The sequence below is a fragment of the Notolabrus celidotus genome, chromosome 14, assembly GCF_009762535.1.
Source record: "Notolabrus celidotus isolate fNotCel1 chromosome 14, fNotCel1.pri, whole genome shotgun sequence".
Lineage (NCBI taxonomy): Eukaryota > Metazoa > Chordata > Actinopteri > Labriformes > Labridae > Notolabrus > Notolabrus celidotus.
The window spans coordinates 10,503,850-10,524,464 of NC_048285.1; the positions used below are offsets into that span (position 1 = coordinate 10,503,850).

At 39.1% G+C, this 20,615-nt stretch overlaps 2 protein-coding genes and 2 long non-coding RNA genes across 6 annotated transcripts; 3 read left to right on the plus strand and 1 right to left on the minus strand.

The window, feature by feature from the left end:
- Positions 1-1,499: 1,499 nt before the first annotated feature.
- On the minus strand, positions 1,500-10,132 carry tp53i13 (tumor protein p53 inducible protein 13). Of its 3 annotated transcripts, none has more exons than XR_004633884.1 (10): positions 8,972-9,454; positions 8,799-8,876; positions 7,156-7,194; positions 6,891-6,949; positions 6,688-6,766; positions 6,178-6,306; positions 4,531-4,740; positions 3,582-4,437; positions 3,203-3,374; positions 1,500-2,605 (listed from the first exon to the last, which is right to left on the minus strand). XR_004633884.1 is itself a non-coding variant. In XM_034701640.1 (10 exons), the coding sequence occupies exons 2-10, from the start codon at positions 9,071-9,073 to the stop codon at positions 3,268-3,270; spliced, it is 1,659 nt and encodes a 552-aa protein (XP_034557531.1). In that variant the 5' UTR covers positions 9,074-9,114; positions 10,099-10,132; the 3' UTR covers positions 2,666-3,267. The 3 variants fall into 3 exon arrangements, 2 of the variants coding, with proteins under 2 accessions (XP_034557531.1, XP_034557530.1); XM_034701640.1 differs by lacking the exon at positions 1,500-2,605 and adding an exon at positions 10,099-10,132 and having other exon boundaries at positions 2,666-3,374; positions 8,972-9,114; XM_034701639.1 differs by lacking the exon at positions 1,500-2,605 and having other exon boundaries at positions 2,666-3,374; positions 8,972-9,114; positions 9,222-9,455.
- Positions 10,133-10,165: 33 nt separating this feature from the next.
- LOC117825653 (protein FAM133-like) lies at positions 10,166-16,805 on the plus strand. Its single transcript, XM_034701567.1, has 12 exons — positions 10,166-10,541; positions 11,063-11,214; positions 11,450-11,569; positions 12,125-12,223; positions 13,527-13,623; positions 14,493-14,545; positions 14,634-14,711; positions 15,079-15,133; positions 16,136-16,197; positions 16,283-16,337; positions 16,452-16,526; positions 16,771-16,805. Exons 1-12 carry the CDS (start codon positions 10,520-10,522, stop codon positions 16,803-16,805), a joined length of 903 nt encoding a protein of 300 aa, XP_034557458.1. The 5' UTR covers positions 10,166-10,519.
- A 26-nt stretch (positions 16,806-16,831) lies between these two features.
- On the plus strand, positions 16,832-17,717 carry LOC117825714. The gene is made up of 3 exons (XR_004633885.1): positions 16,832-16,869; positions 17,374-17,472; positions 17,700-17,717. It is a non-coding gene; the product is annotated as an uncharacterized LOC117825714 (long non-coding RNA).
- A 706-nt stretch (positions 17,718-18,423) lies between these two features.
- On the plus strand, positions 18,424-18,656 carry LOC117825715. The gene is made up of 2 exons (XR_004633886.1): positions 18,424-18,464; positions 18,585-18,656. It is a non-coding gene; the product is annotated as an uncharacterized LOC117825715 (long non-coding RNA).
- Positions 18,657-20,615: the final 1,959 nt, after the last annotated feature.

Below are 20,615 nucleotides of genomic sequence, written 5' to 3' on the forward strand. Positions count from 1 at the left end.
GGTCAGATAAATATTCACCATGATGCAGGAATGAAGTGCAAAATGTTCTGAGGGACGACCCCTGACCCCCTTCTTGTTAACGCTGCCTCAATACATTTAAATTCTCTGTCTCAGTGGCTGGAGTCTCTGTCTCAGTGGCTGGAGTCTCTGTCTCACTGACTGGAGTCTCTGTCTCACTGACTGGAGTCTCTGTCTCACTGACTGAAGTCTCTGTCTCAGTGGCTGGAGTCTTTGTCTCAGTGGCTGGAGTCTCTGTCTTAGTGGCTGGAGTCACTGTCTCAGTGGCTGGAGTCTCTGTCTCAGTGGCTGGAGTCTCTGTCTCACTGACTGGAGTCACTGCTTCAGGCTCTTCCTGGGGTGTTAGGGTCGTTGCGGTCTCAGTACTGTTGATCTCTGAGTCCTCAGGCTCCTCCTGGACTTGGATGGTCGGTCCCTGCTGAGTGACCTCTGCAGCCCACTGTTGGAGAGTAATGATCATGGCTTCATATTTTTTCTGAGCTCTATGTAGGACTCTCTGAGGCTCTCATGATCCTCTTGCAGAAGCACATTTTTTGTTTTTCTAGCTGAAGCTCAGCGTTGAACTTCTCCTGTCTGATATTGTGTTCCTCTTTCAGGTCGTCGTGTTTTTCTCGAATTTCTCTCAGAGAGTTGAGCTGATTGCTCAGCCCCTCCATCACCTTCAAGAAGTATTTTTTCTGGGAGATGATGGTCGCTGTTGTTTTCCTCGGAGGGCTTTCAGGTCAGTTTTTAACTTCCTGATGAGCCACTGGTCTTCCCTCTTCCTGTTTGCATTTGACTGGACTTGCTTCTTCAGCTGGTTTTGAAGGTTTACAGCCTGATTTCTGACAGTGAAGACCTGTGTTTGGTACATCTCACCGAGCTTCTGGTATGCGCCTCTCTAAGTTTGGAAAAATCTATTGGGTCCTCCTGACATTTGCTTCTGCCTTTGTTGGCCTTGGCCACTTTCTGAGTTTGTTTGGGCATTTTGAATGATTGTTGAGTGTGGACGTCTCTCTGATACTCACCGACAACAGATCTCTGATGGAGAGAGCTGCTGTAGTATATACTCTCCCAGCTGGAATCATTGGATGTTATGTCATAGAGTCCATGTTTTTAGAACACACACACACACACACACACACACACACACACGTTGCTTTGGACAGGCACTGATGGATAGAGAGAGAGAGAGAGAGAGAGAGAGAGAGAGAGAGAGAGAGAGAGAGAGAGAGAGAGAGAGAGAGAGAGAGAGAGAGAGAGAGAGGAGAGAGAGAGAGAGAGAGAGAGGGAGAGGGTGAGTGAAAGGTGACTGCAAAAAGTTGGTGTGCCACTGCTCACACAGCTGGAAAAAGAGAGGGGCACTTGAGCAAGCCCAGAAGCGCCTCAATTGTTAAAGCAGAGCTGCAGTAAAATGTTTGATTTCTTCATATTTATTGGTGAAATGATGTTAATGTTGATGACTGAGAGTTCTCATCAATAAAACTGCTGTTTCCACATCCTTTTGTGTTATGATGTTTTTATTCTTATGAAAAATGCTTAGTTTTCATTCAGCCCTATTCAGTACCAGCTTTAAAAAAAATCAAGTTATCAGTCGCTCAAATGTGTCAACATCCACAATAGCTGTTCCAAACATCAATCCATGTACTGATATAAAGTTTTGTTAAAAAAAAACATCCAAATGTTGCAAATCACATTTACAAACTTCAGAATAATAAAAAACATCCCATACAGTGTTGCTTAGAACAGCAACTTACATATCCACATTTTAAACTTTTACATTTAAAATTAAACTGCTTCAAAATAAACAAAGTCATAAAATGTAGCAGTAAAAACAATACTTGGGTACCAAACTTCACAAGGCCACAAGGCTTAACATTGATCTTAAAACACAGAGTAAGCAAATTCTAATACACACTGTCATTTTTAGAAGGGTATGATAAAAACAGTAGAGACAAAGTTGTATGCATGTAGAAAATATGCAGCTTACTCAATGCACTCTGCAGGCTTGTCTTTGGACTGATTCATGTTGCTATGATAAACATTTGAACTCCTCCCATATTATTGTCATTATGGTTTTTAATGTTAACATTAGACCGATCGGTCAATTATCCTACTTTGCTGTTCCTGCAAATGGCTGTTTATCACGTGTCTGGTCTGCCCAAGGTTTATGCCCATTAAAAGGAAGTATTTCCTGGCAATTGTTACTTTCCAACTGTGGCAAGTTGTTTGCTCATGATGGATTAATTACTTTAAATAATACAACAAAGAGTATAGTTTTCCTCTATTCTGTTTGTAAAGAGAAATAGAAATTGATTGATTGAATTACTGATTAACTGGTGGACTGATTGATTTGGTATTCATAGGGTCAAAGTTTAAAAGGGTTAAAAGACTGTTTAGACACACCAGCTCCTTTTGCAATATTCTCTGAAGAGTGTATTTTTGGACAGTAGTTTTGTAATAAAATTGTTCCTAAGACAATGCTTGTTCATCCATCCATCCATCCAATATCTTGACCGCGTATCCCGTTTCGGGGTCACGGGGGGATGGAGCCAATCCCAGCTGACTTCAGGCAGAAGGCAGGGTACACCCTGGACAGGTCGCCAACCTATCACAGGGCAAACATGGCAAAACAGACCATTCATGCACACACTCACACCTACGGGCAATTCAGAGTGATCAATTAACCTGGTAAGCATGTTTTTGGACTGTGGGAGGAAGTCGGAGTACCCGGAGAGGACTCACGCATGCACAGGGAGAACATGCAGACCAATGCTTGTTTATGAGGGTAAAACTGTGGATGGGGACAACTGCTCTGCTGACCTAGGCCTCCCTCTCGAGGAAAAAAGGTGCAACCAACCTAAAAAGCCCAAATGCAGCCAATGAGAGACTATTGCATCGTCTGCATAGTCATTGATCGCCAAGATCCCACCGTAGCAAATCATTTTGGACACGAGATCGAACTGACCTTTGAAAGGCAGTGTGGTACTTCAGTTTTCAGGTTATCTATCAACAATTGCTCAACAATTGAAAGGCCATGCTCACCATACTGTGGGTGTAGAGATTGGATGATTTTTTTTAATACTGCTCTAAAAACAAGTAGCACCCGTTTTGCACAGCCCAGATCTCATTAGTGTTTTTACAAAAACATTCCACATATGACATTGAAAGTCAAGTGGTTGCAAACATAAAGTCTACCCCTTACCTCTTCCACTTGCCGGGGGACTTGCATGCATTATTGACATTTGTGCAAATGTTTCCTTCATTTATTCATGGGTGTTCATCTGAGCTGGAGGAGCTTGGAATAAAAACACACTCCTTTCGTCTGCCCCTTTTCAGCCTCCTCTTTGCGATTCGTATCCTCCTGCGGATTACATCTTGAGGAAACACACACACAAAAACATGATGAGATAATAAAATAGTAAAAATAAGTTCATAAAAAAAAGTTCACCCCCAGATCCCTATGTTTTTGATTCCAGTTAGATAGAAGAATCTCTGCTATCTACTTTACAAATCTGATATTAGATAGACAGTTAAAGGCAAAGAGGAGCACCTTGTGCCTCGACCCTTTGAGATCCACATACCTGCCACGCTGTCATACTCCTGTTGTGGGTCATGCCAGTAAAGACTTGGCGATGTCCTCCAGTGACGATACAGGCGTGTGTGGAGCACTGACAGGGTCAAGAGAACCAGCAGGAAGCCGAGTGCTGCCGCGGCCCACAATGCCTCATCATTCCTCTGGATCCTCGACGACCCCTTATTTACAACAGCAGCATTGACTTTGCTCTCGCTTTTGTTGTGTGAGTTTGTGGCACTGTGTGTGTGTCGCTGCTTCAACTCTCTCTCTTTAATATCTCCAACTTTATAATCCACTGTGTCACCTTCTGTGTTCTTTTGATCAGAGTTTTTCTCTTGGTTGCCATTGTATTCCATGGGGTGGTTGGCAGAGTCTTTATGTCTTAATTTGGTGGAGTAGGTACCTTCATTTTTCGAATGCATGGCAGGTGTAGCAGTATGTTTATGTTCACTGTTCACACTATCTTCAAGGGAACCAAATCCTATTGAAAGTTTTTGTCGACTAGCATTCTTAAGACTGAGCTGCCATACTGTTTTTTGTCCTGAGAGAGTCCTGTTCTCTGAAGGCAAATCTGTTGGTGATCCAAGTGTGAAATTGTAGTTCCGGGCATCCCCTGTTCTATTAAACAGGGTTTTGTTGGTTTGGTTGGACAAAAACCTGGAAACATGAGTTCTGTTTTCTTTCGTGTCCTCATCCATATTACTCCTTTGTTTTCCTCTCATGCTAGATCTTACGTGCCGGATTCTGCCTTTCTCTTTCAAGTGTTTCAAGCTTTCCTTCTTCATGTGTGACTGTTCCTCTGGTTCAACAGCTCCATTCGGCAAAGAGAAGATGGTCTGCTCACAGCATCGCCTCAGAGGCTCCTGGGAAATTATCACAACATCTACTTAGAGACATCCACTGCAATACTGTTGCTGTTACTGAAATCATTAAAGTAACCCTTCAAGTCTCCAAACCTTCATTTTTGCTGGGTCTTCCTCTGGATGTGCATGTCCCCTTCTGTCGGCCTCAGCTGACAAGGTTAACAACAAGTTGTAGTTTCTGCTCTTGCTTGAATCACCAGACTCATTTCTTGTGGATGATATTGTCTCCAGCCAATCACAGACGTCTAAAGTGGCCATGGTTGAAAGCTCCAAAGTGCGACCCCAGGATACCAAGACTATTGGCTAAACACAGAAGACAAGTTAAATTAACTATGCACACCAAAACAGAAAAATAGAAAATACATGTGAATGATCTTTCTCAATTGTATTCTATTAATCCCATTCTAACAAGACCATGTAATGGATTACATTTTAGACCAAATATACAACAAACTGCTGCTATATGTGATCCCACAACACATTGCGATTAAATATATATAAATATATGTATATATATATAAATCCTGTGTATGGTTATAAAGTGGATAAATCTAACTTGTCGTCTCAGGGTTTTAAACTGTTATTTCCTCGGCAGGTCAGCACTCTGAGAGTAAAATGTTCCAAAATACTAATGGTCTGATCCAGCGCGTCTTTGGTGAAAACACGTCATCAATCAGTGTTCTTTACTAATGTTTTAACACAGGTAAGCGTACTGTGCCAATAAATCAGCATGTTTTGGTGATGAAACCTTTGCTTAGGATTCAAGGTCCTATACCTCATTAATAACCCCAGTAACGACCATTGACTGTATGTAGCATGGACAATAAGCCATCACTTTGCCTATTGTGAGATGTGAAGATCCCCTTGATCGGTGCTGACATATTGCGCTGGTGGAGCCAAGGCATGTGCTGAGGCGACCTGGCTAGTAGAGCCTCAGGACTGATGCCATACCCTTTCAGCTACCCAAAACACACATTTGACCAGGTGATAAAACATCAAAGATCCCTGAAGCTGACTTGAAGCAGACATTTATAGCTTTGGAAAGCTCAATGACTCTTCCATTTGTTGCGTTTTCTCCTCCTCTGCTAATTCTGTACAGAACACAGCAGGAGTCCAAATTTGTCTACAGAGTTGTCAATCAATCAATTAAAAAAAAATAATACTACAGCTTTTTTTTGTTATTCAATGTGTATTCAAATTTTTAGTTTGACCCATAATCCATCTGTCATAACTGGGGAGGACTTTATGATCAATACTGCAGCCAGTCAGTAGGGGGAGCTCCAAGTCTTTCGGCTTCACTGTCAGTGAACACTTATGGCTCCGTTTTAATACACAGTCTATGGTTGTGACTAGCACCTAGGACTGTGGATTTACGCACGCCCAGAGACGCTTAAAGGCACATCTTGATATGAAGCACTATTGGAAGGAGCACTGGAGCAGGAATGGCAACATGTAACTAGAGGAATAAACACATCAACACGTATTTCGCTTTTAGCATTTAGCTTTCCTTTGACGCCATGATCAGCCTCTTGAGACCATCCCCCACCCCCACCTTACAGACACTCCTGAACATTCCTAGGACATTTTTCGAAGGGTATGTAAGCAAAGCTTTGGTATTATTACAGTTATAACAACAGTACTGTTACAACAGTATTTCAATTAATGTACAAAGGTAAATGAGTCTTCCATCCATCACTGCCTTTAAAAGGTAAGAAAACAAAAGTAAAGGGTTGGTCTCACTGTGTGTGTATTCAGCTGTTTGTGTGGAGTGATGATGTAGTCTGGCAGACAGGATCGAGCCAGGGCAGACAGAAGTAGACGTTCGCGTAGAGGAGCACAGGGATGGTAGAGCAAAACAATAGCTGCATGCTGTGAGAGACAATGTAAGCAAACACATGACTTTCATTATCTCCAATGTTTCCTTTTCATCCATGTCTTACCAAAGTAAGGACACTCCGTAATATTACTTCTATCAGTGCAGATATTGAATATGATGTCTGTTTTAATAATGTGCTGTTACCACTAAAACATGTGGAAATATTTTTTTGTAATTTGAAAAAAAAGGCAAAAGTTATACAGTTTTTAAACATGGGACTAAACTACACAAGCAAGAGCAGTATTAAAATGTATCTCAAACAGATATATGGATAAAATGTTAAATTTTAAAATCAAATAAGGTAATTCTTTGGCAGTTACAGTGGAGACAAAAGGCAGATGCAGTACCAAGGAGTGTTTGAAATTGTGACTTACGTTTAAGTTATTGAGCCAGCGTTGAGGAGGACAATACAAGTACTCTCCACTCTCTGCCCTTACTGGTCTGAACGCTCCACTACAACATACATGCACAGTGACAGACATGCATCTTAATATTCTCTAAAGCCCTGAAGATACAACTGATGACTTAACTGTAGTGTTACAAAGCAAACAAACAACAAATGGATAAAAAACCTTACCTGTTTGGAATAGTATGTTTGTAGGAAATAGATTTATCCATGCATATCTGCCTGGCTGGCTGCAAAAGAAATTAATGTATCAAATTAGATTTTATCAGCCTATGCCCAACATCCATTCCTTGATCATTTTGTCTTGTAACATCACTTTAAAATTCTAACAAGTGCAATCGTGGTTGGTTTGATATTTGTACCCAGTGTAAATTGTAGGGGTGTTGAATTTGGATGTTGAATTTGGAATAGCCCATTTAACAAAGTATTTACTTACCTCAGGATCATACCATCTGTCAATGATACGGGGAGGTCGCTGAATAGGAGATAAAAGAAACAGAACACTGGTTAAACAGCTGCATATGGTTCTGGCTACACCTAAGGACCATGTGCAAAACCTGCATGGTGAAGCCATCTGAATCCGAACCAGGGGGCAACGAAACTCCAGGATCAGAAAATGATTTTCAAATGTTCTCTAAGTGCTGAGTTATAAAGAACTTGTACCACTTATTTGTATTACTACATTATTCCAAGGTTCAGGACATCAGGCACGTGTGAGGCTGAAGAAGAGCAGGAAGGCAGGGCGCAGCTCCAGGTGCCAGATGAAGCTGTTGGGCTAAGCCCTGACCTTTCTGGGCGAAGTTGGTGAACTGGTCCCGGGGGAAATGAGCGGAGAGAATATGCGGGTCTGCTTTGGCACCACTCGACCATGGTTCAACAAAAACACAGCCCACTGTTTGTCAAGGAACGACATGCTGTCATCTACACTGGTGGATGTGCAGCCAGGGACAGCTCAGGCAGTGCGTGACTAGCAACCAAGCTAATAGCAAAGGCGACAAGGAGTTGAGTCACAACTCACAATACAGTACAGAGTGATTCCAGCCAGCACATATATTGCATCTCAATCCAAGAGTCAGGGGTTTGATCCCAGGTCCTGCGGTCCAAATGCCAAAGTAACTGTGACGTGCCATCAGTGTGTGAATGGGATCAGTTAACACTGATGGGCTTCTTACACAGCGGCCTCTGCCTTTAGTGTATGAATGTGGTGTGAATGTGTAAATGTGACATCTAATGTAAAAGTGCTTTGAGGGATCAGGAGACTCAAGAAAACGCTATAAAAACACAGTCCATTTGGATGGAAGATCCAAGCTCTGCCATCAGCTAGTTAACATTCGAGGGGTGGACATCGAGGTGGTGCCAACCTATAAATATCTAGGTGTACACCTGGACAACAAGTTGGACTGGTCCCTTAACACAGGTGCACTCTACAGGAAGGGCCAGAGCCGCCTCTTTTCTTAAGGGGGCTCAGATCCTTAGACATCTGCAGTAAGATGCTGCAGATGTTTTATCAGTCTGTGGTGGCAAGTGTGTTATTCTATGACGCAGTCTGCTGAGGAAGCAGTATAAAACACAAGGATGCGAGGCGACTGGACAAACTAGGGAAAAGAGCTGGCACTGTGATTGGAACCAGGTTGGACTCACTGGGGGCTGTGGTGGAGAGATGCACACAGAAGAGGCTAGAGGCCATTCTAAATTACACAGATGGTAGATAAGCTGACACACACCTGAATTACTTGTTTTATGTGATTTTTATAATTTTAGCGGCCAGACACCTGAACTTCCCTTCAGGGATTAATAAAGTACATTCTATTCTATTCTATTCTATTTACAAGCCTGGCATGCAGAGTACAATAATGGACTTAGTAAATTCCCAACATGTAGGCTACTGATGGACTATGGGAGATAACTTACTCCACCAGAAGTGACAGTTTGACAGTGTGTAACCCAAACTTCTTTTCCATTGTTGTTTTAGCCTGGCACCAATTTTATTAGCTATCAGTGCACCCATGCATCTGAAGCAGTGACACATTCAAAGTTTGAATAGGATTTTAATTATGATGCGTTTTTTTGTAACCATACCTGACTGGGCTCCAGCCAAGGCGTACCCGGACAGTCCAAATAAAGCGCACTCTCAGGGAGGTCCTTATCCAGAGACAGCTGTCACACACAAACAGAGAGGACTTTATGACTTATATGTTAAATAGATGCGGTTACATACACATATTCAGACAGGACAGAGTCATAAAGTCTACCTTTCCATTGTCGCATTGTGGCCCCTGGGACTCTGACACACCGCACCGAACCAGGACGACCCAAAGCGCGACCAGCAGAGTCCCTGTCAGCGATGGGGGCATCGTTGTGCTTAACAAGTCGAGAACCAGTCAGTCCTTAAAGTCTGACAAAAACACCAGTCAGCTTTTCATGTCTTCCTTTGGTGTCTAACTACTCCATGAGTGTTAAAGAAATCACATCACAGAATGCATGCGCACAAACAGCCCTCACAAAGTTTCACAACAAAGCAAAGTCTACAAATGTTGCTTTGAAATGTAGCCGTCCCTGGGTGTCGTGTTTCCGCTGCTGTCTGTCTGTGAATAAAACCAGCTGCGGGAAAGTAATAGTTCTTCTACATGACACAGTTTCAGAACCCTGAGCGGTTCAGTTATCGGGAGGTAAATTCTGAAATGTTTTCAACTTCTCACTCTTCTTCAAAGCACAGCTGTCAAGTTACGTAATTGTGAAATGACGATTTCCGGTTGAATTTCAAAATAAAATTATCATTATATCTTTGTGTCTTCTTCCGAACACCATGACACGGTTAAGTCTATTATAAACAATCTTGTTTTTATAAGGTAATGCTTTGGAAGCTCTCTTTAAATCATTGTATTTTAGTTTTCTAGTCTGTAGTAGCAGCCTTACTTTTATTTAGAGCACAGAGTCCAAATTTCGGAAGTACGTGGGTTATCTGCATACTTCCTATTCTCTTTACTTTGTTTGAAACTACGGAATCTTGTAAGGAGCAAAACACATGTTTATAACTAAGCTGATCACAATCACTGACTAAAGAATATGTTGAGGAATCAGAGATACATTATTGAAACAGTGTATATCTTTGGATGTTGGAATAATATGCATACAGATCCAAGGGAACACATATCCTCCATTATCCAGATCAAACCACATCACCCTCATGAGCTGATTAAAATTAAGGGCGAAATCATAGACTGAGCGAATTATGCGGTGCGCACTTCGTGTCATTGCTTATTGTGCATAACATTTTTGCAAATCTGATTTACCCTTTTTAAGTCTATACTCGCTTTACTGTGCGGAATGTGTACCCTTATCTTCATTTTATGAAAACTCTTGCAGTTACAAGCATTACCTGTTTAGGAAGGTGAACTGGTCATACCTGCTGCAGGACTGACACGTCTATCAAAGTAAACAGAACACTGGGGCTTAGGTGTACCTACTTTCAAAATAAAGCAGGCTATGAGTCAACAAAGTGAGCTATTGAAACGTCAGTTGCAGTGTCACAATAAATATCAGGAGTATTCATGAAAGGGTTTTGGCTGGTTCACAAAATGTAGTTGATATGTTTGTACATGTCGACACAAATAGTCTTTGAAAGATGGTTTATTTTGAAACTTGTGATGGGACGTCTCCTTGATTTTGTCTAACTTCAAACTGTTCCTGTTACCACACCCTAAAACAAAAGGAATGCAACACACCTTGTCATTTAAGTTCTTATAGGTGGCTCTGTCAGAGGAGACGTTGGTTCCTGGACAGAGGAGATTTGGACCAATATGGAGTCCCCCCGCCTTATAGGTTTGCTGATTTTTTTATTTTTTTATTAAGTTATTTAGTAGCATACTTCTTAACTTTAAAGAATGTGGGCTTTATAGAAGTCTTTTTGCAGAGCAGGAAAAAAATATTCCGGTTTCAACCTAATAATACATTTAAATTGTGCATGAGATGTGTTTAAAAAAAAGGAACTAAAAATGTGCACACCCTTTTTATTGTTTTAGTGTTCCTGTGTGGTGTGTGTGTGACTGTTTTTTAAGGTGTGTTTTAAATGTGTTTGCTGGATTTGTGACAAAGTACACCAAGGCATTAAATCCCATGCATCTGTGTTGTTTTTACAGTTAATGTTTAAACTTTGATATCAAATTATGGCAGTACAGGACTTAGGAAGTGCAGACTTTCAGTTCCCCTGCTTATTGAGGAACTATAAACTTGGAAATAAGAGTTGCAGTGTTATAGCTGGCTGGTTTGAAAATACTTTCAAAATCATCTGCAGGGTTTGAAGGATTCTTCACATATCTATCAAATTCCTCCCCCTTTGACAGGCCAGGGTGTAGTGGGCGTTGCAGGTCTGCAGGAGCCCGCAGCAGCCCCTGCAGGTAGTTTGCAGCCCCTTACTGAGGTTGTAGATCCTGTTTGCAAGGTGGTGGATGACAAGATGAAACAAGGACAGAAGGAAGAAGCAGGAGATGGCAAGGTGAGTTGTAGAGTAATTTAGAATTTGATTTTAATTCAAGGCCCAGTATTACCTTATCATCAAGTATTCAAGGCACCTCATGTCCATGATATCTATAAAAAAACATCAAATAAAGAGCCATCAATTGTCAATATAATGCTTATCAATTCTGTTCATGTGTAATTATTTTCTCTACATTGGATGCTAAAGATTGTGAGGACAGCGGATGACCTCTACTGTTTTTGTCTTTTACCAGTTGTACTCATGCGACAGCTCTCTGTCCTCCTCGGACAGTGAGGATGAGGGGTACAAGAAAGACAAAAAGAAGATAAAGAAGAAGAAGAAGAAGAAGACAAAAAAGAAGAAGAAGAAGAAGGTAAAAGTTATTGACAAAATGCATATCCCATGTTATTTCTTTTGAGACAATCTGCAAAGTACCACTCATAAACACTCAACAGCAGCAACAGCTAGTTGATCCATACAGCTTCTTGGGACAGCATGATTAAAGCTGCTCTGCCTTTTTTATTTGTTAGTTGTAGACTCTATAAAAAAGGAAAAAAAAGGGAGAAAGAATGCAATGAGTGCTGCATCTAGTCTATCTGATTTTTAGATGCAGGTCTGCAGACACCTTTTCAATGATTGGCTTACAGCAAAGCTGGAATGGGTGTGTCTGTGTGTTGCTTTGGTTATATGGTTGCTCATGTAGTCTTTCGTTGCTGAGTGCTTGACAGGGCCCCTCCCTTCTGTTGCCAGCTACACCGCATTCTCTTGGCAGCAATAGCAAAGCCTCTCCCCAGGCTGTTTGCATAAAGACTCATTTGATTAGATAGTCATATGTCACTTTCAGCACCAAAGGAGGTTATAGAAAAGCCTGTAATATTTAATGTGTACGCAGAGTTGAGCTGTAACTTCCCAATTTCTTTCTCAACAGGACTCAAGCTCATCATCTTCTTCCTCTTCCTCCTCCTCCTCCTCCTCCTCCTCCTCCTCCTCCTCATCTTCTAGTAGCAGTTCAGAAAGTGACAGTGAGGTGAGTTGTGGGTATAGCAGGATATGCCAATCTAGGATCCTGCAGTTATTTAGCAAAATATGACTCATATACAACTCCTGTTTTGTACATAACCGCAAGTTGCTGACTTATCACACCACTGGGGATTAATCATTTTAAAGGCACAAGAATCTTGATGCACAACCTCTCAATATTCCTTGAAGGAAAAAGTAGCCTTAAGAAAAGCTAATGAGACTGAAGATATGATGGTTTGCAACTATGGTTATGCAAATACTTCAGTAGTCTTTCCTGAGGCTCATATTAAATCAAGTTCTTGAACAAAAACACAAACAGTTTCAAACCAGCTTGTCTGTGATTGTTTGTTTCTCAAACTACTGCATCACCTTATTTGAGGATATTGAAAAAGCAAACAGTGGATTCAGGCCTTGTTTGTTCACAGTTTTTAAAGAGTCTCCAAGGACTACAAAATCAGCCTTACATTTTAATTTAGCTTCATATGACTGTAATCAGGTAACAGTTTTATAATCTCCCAACAGCATGGTGAGAAAATCTGGAGGACAAGGAAAAATGTTTGGCTCTCACTGTGCAAGCTTAAAGACAAGGACCAAAACATTAACAATTAAACAATTTAGATCTTCCACGGAAGTTTCAAAGAAAAAAACAAGAGCAGTATTACCAGAAAGTACACCCTAAAACACAGGAGTGCCTTTCACTCTGAGCTCTGGGTGGAGGCATTTATGTTCTAGATCTGGGAACAGGTGGAGTCTGACATGTAAGGCTCACACCCAGTGACTATGAGTGGAATTCCTTCTGTATTAGCCACGGAAAGTCATTACAGTACAGTTCTACCTTTATTTGGCAAAGGAACAACCCAGGTGTGTTTGCATGCTAAACACCACTTCAAGCATAGTTAGAAAGATTGTGTGTGAATGTATCCATCATTTGTGGAAACTGAATAAATCTCACAGTCCATGCAGAACATTTTTTGGGGCATGTCTGCTTAATTGAGATAGAGAAGGGTTCATAGCAAAGAGAGTTGGCTTGAATTTGAGTTCACTTTGCAACAGTAAGGTCTTTGCTGCTGTACACGAAGAGAGTGCTCAACCAGAAAAACTACCAGGATGAACCAAGGACAAAAAAGTATTTAACTTATTGTTGAATTCAACTCTGATGCGTTGATCTTAGTCCATGGTTAATTTTGAAAATGTAATGCTCACTTTTCAAACAAGCTCCATGTCCCAACATGCATAAAGCAGAATATTTTATATATAAAATGTATATTAAAAAAACAGCATTCAGTTATTAAATAAACATTTTGTTGCAGGATGACAAGAAGAAGAAGAAAAAGAAGAAGAAGAAGAAGAAGAAGAAGGATGAGAAGAAAGAGTACGTCTGGGACAGTGTGGTCATTTACCAGACTGGTATGTAAGACACAGCTTCAACCTTTGTTTCTGGTGCTGTTTAATGATGTTGTATTCCAGTATGTTGAAAAAAAATGTCTTTGTATAAAGTATACATAATAATAATAATAATAATAATAATAATAATAATAATAATAATGATAATAATAATAATAATAATAATAATAATAATAATAGTTTATTTGTAGAGCACTTTTCAAAAATCAAGTTACAAAGTACTTCACATGGGCAGCAAAATAAAACAGGCAGTTCATAAAATCACACAAGTTAAGATAAAGAAATAAACCATATTCTAAAAGACATAATCTTCCCCAAAAAGAACTCTAACAGAATACAATTATTTTTAAAATATATCTCTTAAGATGGTTAAAATAAAACAAAATGAAATAAAATTCAGATCAAATCAGGAAAACGATAAAAGTATGTTTTCAGAAGAGATTTAAAAGAGCTCACTGACTCAGCAGACCTGATCTCGCGCAGAAAGTTCCACAGTGTTGGATCCCTCACTGCGAATGCCCTGTCCCCTTTTGTTTTCATTTATATATATAAATATATGTTGATTTTTTTAATTGTCCATGTACTGTCCAGAGAGTTTTGTTTTGCAATAGACCATGATTCAGATTTTGTTGTGCATCAGTTAAAGCATTGATAGCTTACCAATAATTGTTAAATAAAAACAGCAACAAACAAGAAGAACGTTATGACTGTCCAGTCCAACCATGTTTATCTGAGGCAGTGGTGCTTTTTCAACCCACTATTTGACTCTTAAAAAGCATCCTAGCTAATAATGCATGGCACTATTCTAATTTATTAAAATGGTTATTTATATTTGAATGTAAATGTATATTTTTTGTATTTATATACTTTAGGTCCTGATGGCCAAATGGAAAAGCAGTGTGCAGATGTTGAAAAGTTGAACCAGGTAAGAGAGAAATAAAACAAAGTCTCTTTGTAAGCTTTTGTTTACCTTTAAGTTTTCAAGATAGCATGTCCTCTGTGTCCTGCTTCAGGATCTTGACTCATCAGATGATGAGAATGAGAAGAAGAAAGACAAAAAGAAGAAGGACAAAAAGAAGAAAAAGAAAAAGGTATGTCATGTTTTCTGAACATAAAGATAACATATTACAAAACTTCAGGTGTAACCTTTTTTAATAGAGACAATTTTTGGGACACCTGCTGGCGCTTAAAGCTTGATGTACAGACTCTGTAGTCCTTCTCACAGTGGCCCCGCTACACCTGGCCTCTGCATTTTGCTGCACGTCATCCCCTGCTGTTCTTCCCACATTACCTGTCTCTTTTCTACTGTTCCATCCAGTTAATACCAAAGTGTCTAATTCTAAGTGTCTCAAGTGATATATGTAAGATGTGTCTGTTCCACCTCTGTGTAAATAAAACTGATCTAAATGAATATGCTGAATATTTACATTTCTATTTATGTTAATCATTAATTCACAGGACTCAGGCTCCTCTTCCTCAGATAGCTCCTCCTCTTCATCGTCTTCTTCAGACAGCGATGATGACAAAAAGAAAAAGAAGAAGAAAAAGGACAAAAAGAAGAAGAAAAAGAAAAACAAGAAAAAGGTTAAGACATGTGGCAACATGGATGCTTTCTTTTATCATCTTTCTGAAGACTCCAGTTTCTTATAATTGTACAGTTTTTAACATGTAGTGTAGACTTTCATTTGCCATGTAGTCTAAAACTGATAATTCAGCAGTTGAACACAGAACACTTCTAAAAGTCAAAATTTTCATCCAATGTTTGTTTAAGTCCATGTAGCATAACATGTTCTCATTGGTTCTTTATATAGTTCTATAGTTTAAAAATGAAAATGTTTTTTTGTCATTGACACAGGATTCCAGCTCTTCGTCTTCATCCTCATCCTCATCTTCATCATCATCATCATCATCTGATAGTGATGATGATAAGAAAAAGAAGAAGAAAAAGGACAAGAAGAAGAAGAAGAAGAAGAAGGACGACGAGGATAAGAAAAAGGTCATTCTCCCTTTCTTGTTTTTGAAAAGGCTCTATTGTTCATCTTCCACTCTGTGCTGGAATGCAGAGTCAGGTCACATCTGTCCTTTTTTGGTTTCTGTACATAGGATGTACATTTTTCTTTTAACAAACATGAACAATATCTGGGCATCATTTTTATTTCTTAATGTAAAACTGTAAAGCAGCATGTGTTCTCTCTGTCGTAAATAAGATGAACAACAGTGCACTTCACTTTTGAGAACATTTGCATTTGCGTCAGTACCTGTTGGGGCCTGTGAGTTTATAAAAAGACTCATAGCTCAGATATGTTGGGAACTAAGTATTCACAGTATTAGAAATTGGCTTGAGCTTGATACTCCTTCTGATTTTTCACAGGATAAAGGGAAGTGTGAGCTCAAAAAGATTAAAGCATTGTCATCTGGTAAGTGTTTCTCCTTTACAGAGAAGAGATGATCATCATTGCATCTCAATCTATCCATGACACTGACGTAATACTGTTGGTCTGACTTCTTTCTGCAGATGGTGAGAATGCCCAACCATGTGCTGATGGAGAAAAGAAGGAAGACAAAGATGCTGATAAGGTGAAATATATTTACTCACTATAAACATGCCACAGATGAAGTATATGCACTCATGGATAGTAATGACTGTTTTTTGTAATGACAGACCAAAGAGGAGCTACAAGCCAAAGAGGAGGGGAGAGTGTCCTCTACAGTGGCTGGTATGTGTGTTGTATGTGTGTTGTTTGTGTGTTGTTGTGACTCTTAAACAAATCCAGCGTTTGTTCAGGGCTTGATAAAGACTTTGATTTGTCGTTATTTCTCCCATCCTGCAGGGGCAAAGATGGCGTTTTCTGATGCTGCTGAGGAAGGTCACCTCAGCGATGACGAAGGAGAAGGAGGGTCAGAGGGTGATAAAAAGAAGAAGAAGTTAAAGAAGAAGAAGAAGAAAGTAATTATGCCACATACATACATAGTGCTAGAGTATGAAAGCATTAAACTGTCAATACAGCTAAATGAGGAATTCAACTTGTGTAATTTACCACACTGAGATCCCTTTGAGTTACCCTTCAATTAAATTCTTTAATTTTGTAAATACTGTAATTGTCAATAATAATGTCCATATTTAATCTCTCGCTCTCTGTCTCTTCAAAGGATTCCGGCTGCTCTTCCTCTTCTTCCTCCTCTGATAGTGATAGTGATAGTGAAGATGACAAGAAGAAGAAGAAAAAGAAGAAGAAGAAGAAGAAGAAGGTACATCATATCAAAAAACCTTTAATACAGTCATTTCATTCCTTAGTGATCCTTTTTCACTATTACAAATTTGATATCTTCCCCTCTTATCTATCTATGTATCTGTCTCTCTATCAATCTGTCGATCCATTTATCTATCTCTCTAGTTGGAGATATATAGAGAGATAGACATAGAGAGAGATGGAGATATAGAGATATATAGAGATAAGCAGATAGAGAGATATCAAGAGAGATAAAAAAATATGGAGTTAGAGATAGAAATAGAGAATTGGAGATAGAGAATAAGAGAGATGGAGTTATAGAGATATGATAAGGATATAGATACAGAGCTAGAGATATGTAGAAAGAGATATAGATAGAAATATTATATGAGATATATACACACATCAACAGTCTATACATACATATTTTATCCTCTCTCTCTTTCTCTCTCTGTCTCCCTCTCTCTCTGTTTATATAAATTTACATAAACAGTATATATATTGTTTCCTCTCTAAACTACAGGATTCTAGTTCTTCCTCCGCTTCGTCCTCCTCGGACAGTGAAGATGACAAGAAGAAGAAGAAAAAGAAGAAGAAAAAGAAGAAGAAGAAGAAGAAGAAGGTACAATGAATCGAGCACACTTCAATTATGTCAATTACTCATTAGTGATCTATTTTCTGTTCATAATTCTAAATGAGCTGACTCCATTTTCTCTTGCTTTCTATTTTTTGCTCTTTCTATGTCTTTCTCTCACTCACTCACTCTCTCTCTCTCTTAATATCTACATTTACATAATTCTATACACACATATATATATATATATAATTTTTTTCCTCTCTATACTGCAGGATTCCAGTTCTTCCTCTTCACCGTCCTCCTCTGATAGTGATGACGACAAGAAGAAGAAGAAAAAGAAGAAGAAAAAGAAGAAGAAGAAGAAGAAGAAGGTAGAAGGTTGTTTTTATTTAATAACCTATTTTCCTTTAAGGATTTGCTGAAGATGAGTAACTCTCTTCCTCCCTCTCTTTTGCATTTTCTATCTATCTATCTATCTATCTATCTATCTATCTATCTATCTATCTATCTATCTATCTATCTATCTATCTATCTATCTATCTATCTATCTATCTATCTATCTATCTATCTATCTATCTATCTATCTATCTATCTATCTCTTTCTATTTATCTATCTATCTGTCTATCTGCCTATCTGTCTATCTATCTCTTTCTATCTATCTATCTATCTATCTATCTATCTATCTATCTATCTATCTATCTATCTATCTATCTATCTATCTATCTATCTATCTATCTATCTATCTGTCTATCTGTCTATCTGTCTATCTATCTCTTTCTATCTACCTATCTATCTATCTACCTATCTATCTATCTATCTATCTATCTATCTATCTATCTATCTATCTATCTATCTATCTATCTATCTATCTATCTATCTATCTATCTATCTATCTATCTATCTATCTATCTATCTATCTATCTATATACAGGATTCCAGTTCTTCTTCATCATCTTCCTCTGACAGTGACGATGACAAGAAGAAGAAGAAGAAGAAGAAGAAGAAGAAGAAGAAGAAGAAGAAAAAGAAGAAGAAGGTAGAACACAGTGATATTTTTCCACACTGTACCTTGCAGAGTTCATGATCTCTCTGTTTTAACTTCAGTGAAAGTAAAAACTCACCTGTTTGATGATCTGTCTGATATCTGATCTACCAGGATAGCAGTTCTGATGATAGCTCCTCTTCTAGTTCATCCTCATCTTCCTCCTCTGATTCTGATGATGACAAGGTGAGATGCTTTAGCCATGTGAAAAAGGCATATAGAGGTAATTCCTTCACATTTACTGTAATCATGTTTGTTTTCTTTTGTAGAAAAAGAAGAAAAGCAAGGATAAAAAAAAGAAAAAGGACAAGAAAAAGAAGAAAAAGGTAAGAACATTTCATTTATTAATAATCCTTCCAGGTATCTGTTTGATCTAGAAGTGATTCAGTTAGAAACTATTTTTGTAACACTATAAAGTCATTCACTAGCAAGGACCACGCCACACGAGAATATAAGTTTGAACATGTAATGATTTATTGTGCGTTGTATAGCCCAGCAGATGGAGACTCAGGATGGGGATAACGTCTCAGCGTTATCCTAGCCGGAGCTGATCTTGATCCCAGGCAGTACCTGGAATTAGACAAGGGCACAAAAGAGCGTTGAGTAGTAAGGGGTAAGAAAAAAGGGCAATTAAAGCAGAGCAAGGTGAGGGAGGGCGGGTTGAAGAGCAACAGACGAACGGTTGAGTAGTCTTGCTACGTTTAAGTAGGCTTGTCAGGTGATTGAGGGTGTGGTTTAGGCGTGGTCCTGCTCCCGAATTTAAGTTAACACCTTAACTTCATTAAATTCAGATTTAAAAAAATCTCGTTTTTTTTGTTTAATTAAAGACAAAAAATGTCCAGATACCTACAAATGTGAGAAGACAAAAATGTTCTCTGTATTGTGACATTTCTGAAAACAAAAAATATCTTATGTTGATTTTTTTTCTCTTATCATTTATTTTCTTTAGGATTCTTCTTCTTCTGACTCCTCCAGTGACTCTTCTAGTGATGATGACAAGAAGAAGAAGAAGAAAAAGAAGGATAAGAAGAAAAAGAAAAAGAAGGACAAGAAGAAGGTACATTATTATGTTGCATTTGTAACACGGCATCCTTAACATTACTTTATACAACAACTGCAATACTGCAAACCATTTATTCAAGTTGTACCTTTACTTGTATCAAGGACACCGATTCTTCCAGTAGTGATGATGACAAGAAGAAGAAGAAGAAGAAGAAGAAAGACAAAAAGAAGAAAAAGAAGAAGAAGAAGGTAAATTAGACTGTAATCTAGAAGAAGACTTTATTTTAATTTGTATTTAAAATAAACATGACAGAGGGTTGTATGCTCTGTCTTCGTTCAGGACTCAAGCTCTAGTTCATCAAGCTCATCTGATAGTTCCAGTGATTCCAACAAGGAAAACAAAAAGGAGGAGAAGGAGGAGAAGGAGGACAAGAAGAAAAATAAAAAGGTTAATTTCTCTTAAAATCTAAACAACATCAGATTATAAGTGATGTGAAGGGTTTACAATGTCTTTTATGTGTTCGTGTGGCCTTTAGTGTCCGGGGTCACCAGGAAGTGAAACAGACAAGACTAAAAAGATGGTACGTTTATTCTCATATATTATGATCTGAAAGAGATTATGGGGATCACAAAGTTAATGAACTTTTTGCAGAGTTAGCTGTCTTTCAGTTAATCATGTCGTGTGGTGATGTCGATGTCATTCCAGGGAAGCCCTGATGCTGATAAAAGTTGTGACCCAAAAATGGAAAGTTTGGGGACATATGGTGGAAGAGTTTTGGCTTCAGGCAGCAGCACCTCCAAACCTGTTCCTGCTACTGTCACCTCCTATGTGTCCCTCCCCTCCAGACCAGCTGTGAGGCGGGATCCTCTCAATCCTTCAGCCCTCTCTAACCCCTCTGTCCCTGGCTCCACTCTGAGTACTGGAACCCCATTTCGCAGACCTCCCAGCCCCATGGAGACATTGATGATGGGGAGTCCAAGGATGCCTGGAGAGGGAGGGACCCGTACCACCTCTCACCTCACTTCAAGTGACCTTCTAAAGGGTCCAAAGCCTTACCATTAACACATTATTGCCAAAGATCAAAATAAATGTGACCTTTTTTTTAAAAAAAAAAAAAGCATTGCTCACATGATAAAGCAATA

What these genes read in the sequence shown, in the direction of transcription:
- tp53i13 (XM_034701640.1), bottom strand. Translation starts at nt 9,073, where the DNA reads ATGCCCCCATCGCTGACAGGGACTCTGCTGGTCGCGCTTTGGGTCGTC. An exon ending in AAGACCCAGCAAAAATGAAG is followed by an intron (nt 4,438 to 4,530) that starts GTTTGGAGACTT and finishes ATAATTTCCCAG; the next exon opens with GAGCCTCTGAGGCGATGCTG. An exon ending in GGAGTATGACAGCGTGGCAG is followed by an intron (nt 3,375 to 3,581) that starts GTATGTGGATCT and finishes TGTTTCCTCAAG; the next exon opens with ATGTAATCCGCAGGAGGATA.
- LOC117825653 (XM_034701567.1), top strand. Translation starts at nt 10,520, where the DNA reads ATGGAGTCCCCCCGCCTTATAG. An exon ending in GTTCAGAAAGTGACAGTGAG is followed by an intron (nt 12,224 to 13,526) that starts GTGAGTTGTGGG and finishes ATTTTGTTGCAG; the next exon opens with GATGACAAGAAGAAGAAGAA. An exon ending in AAGACAAAGATGCTGATAAG is followed by an intron (nt 16,198 to 16,282) that starts GTGAAATATATT and finishes TTGTAATGACAG; the next exon opens with ACCAAAGAGGAGCTACAAGC.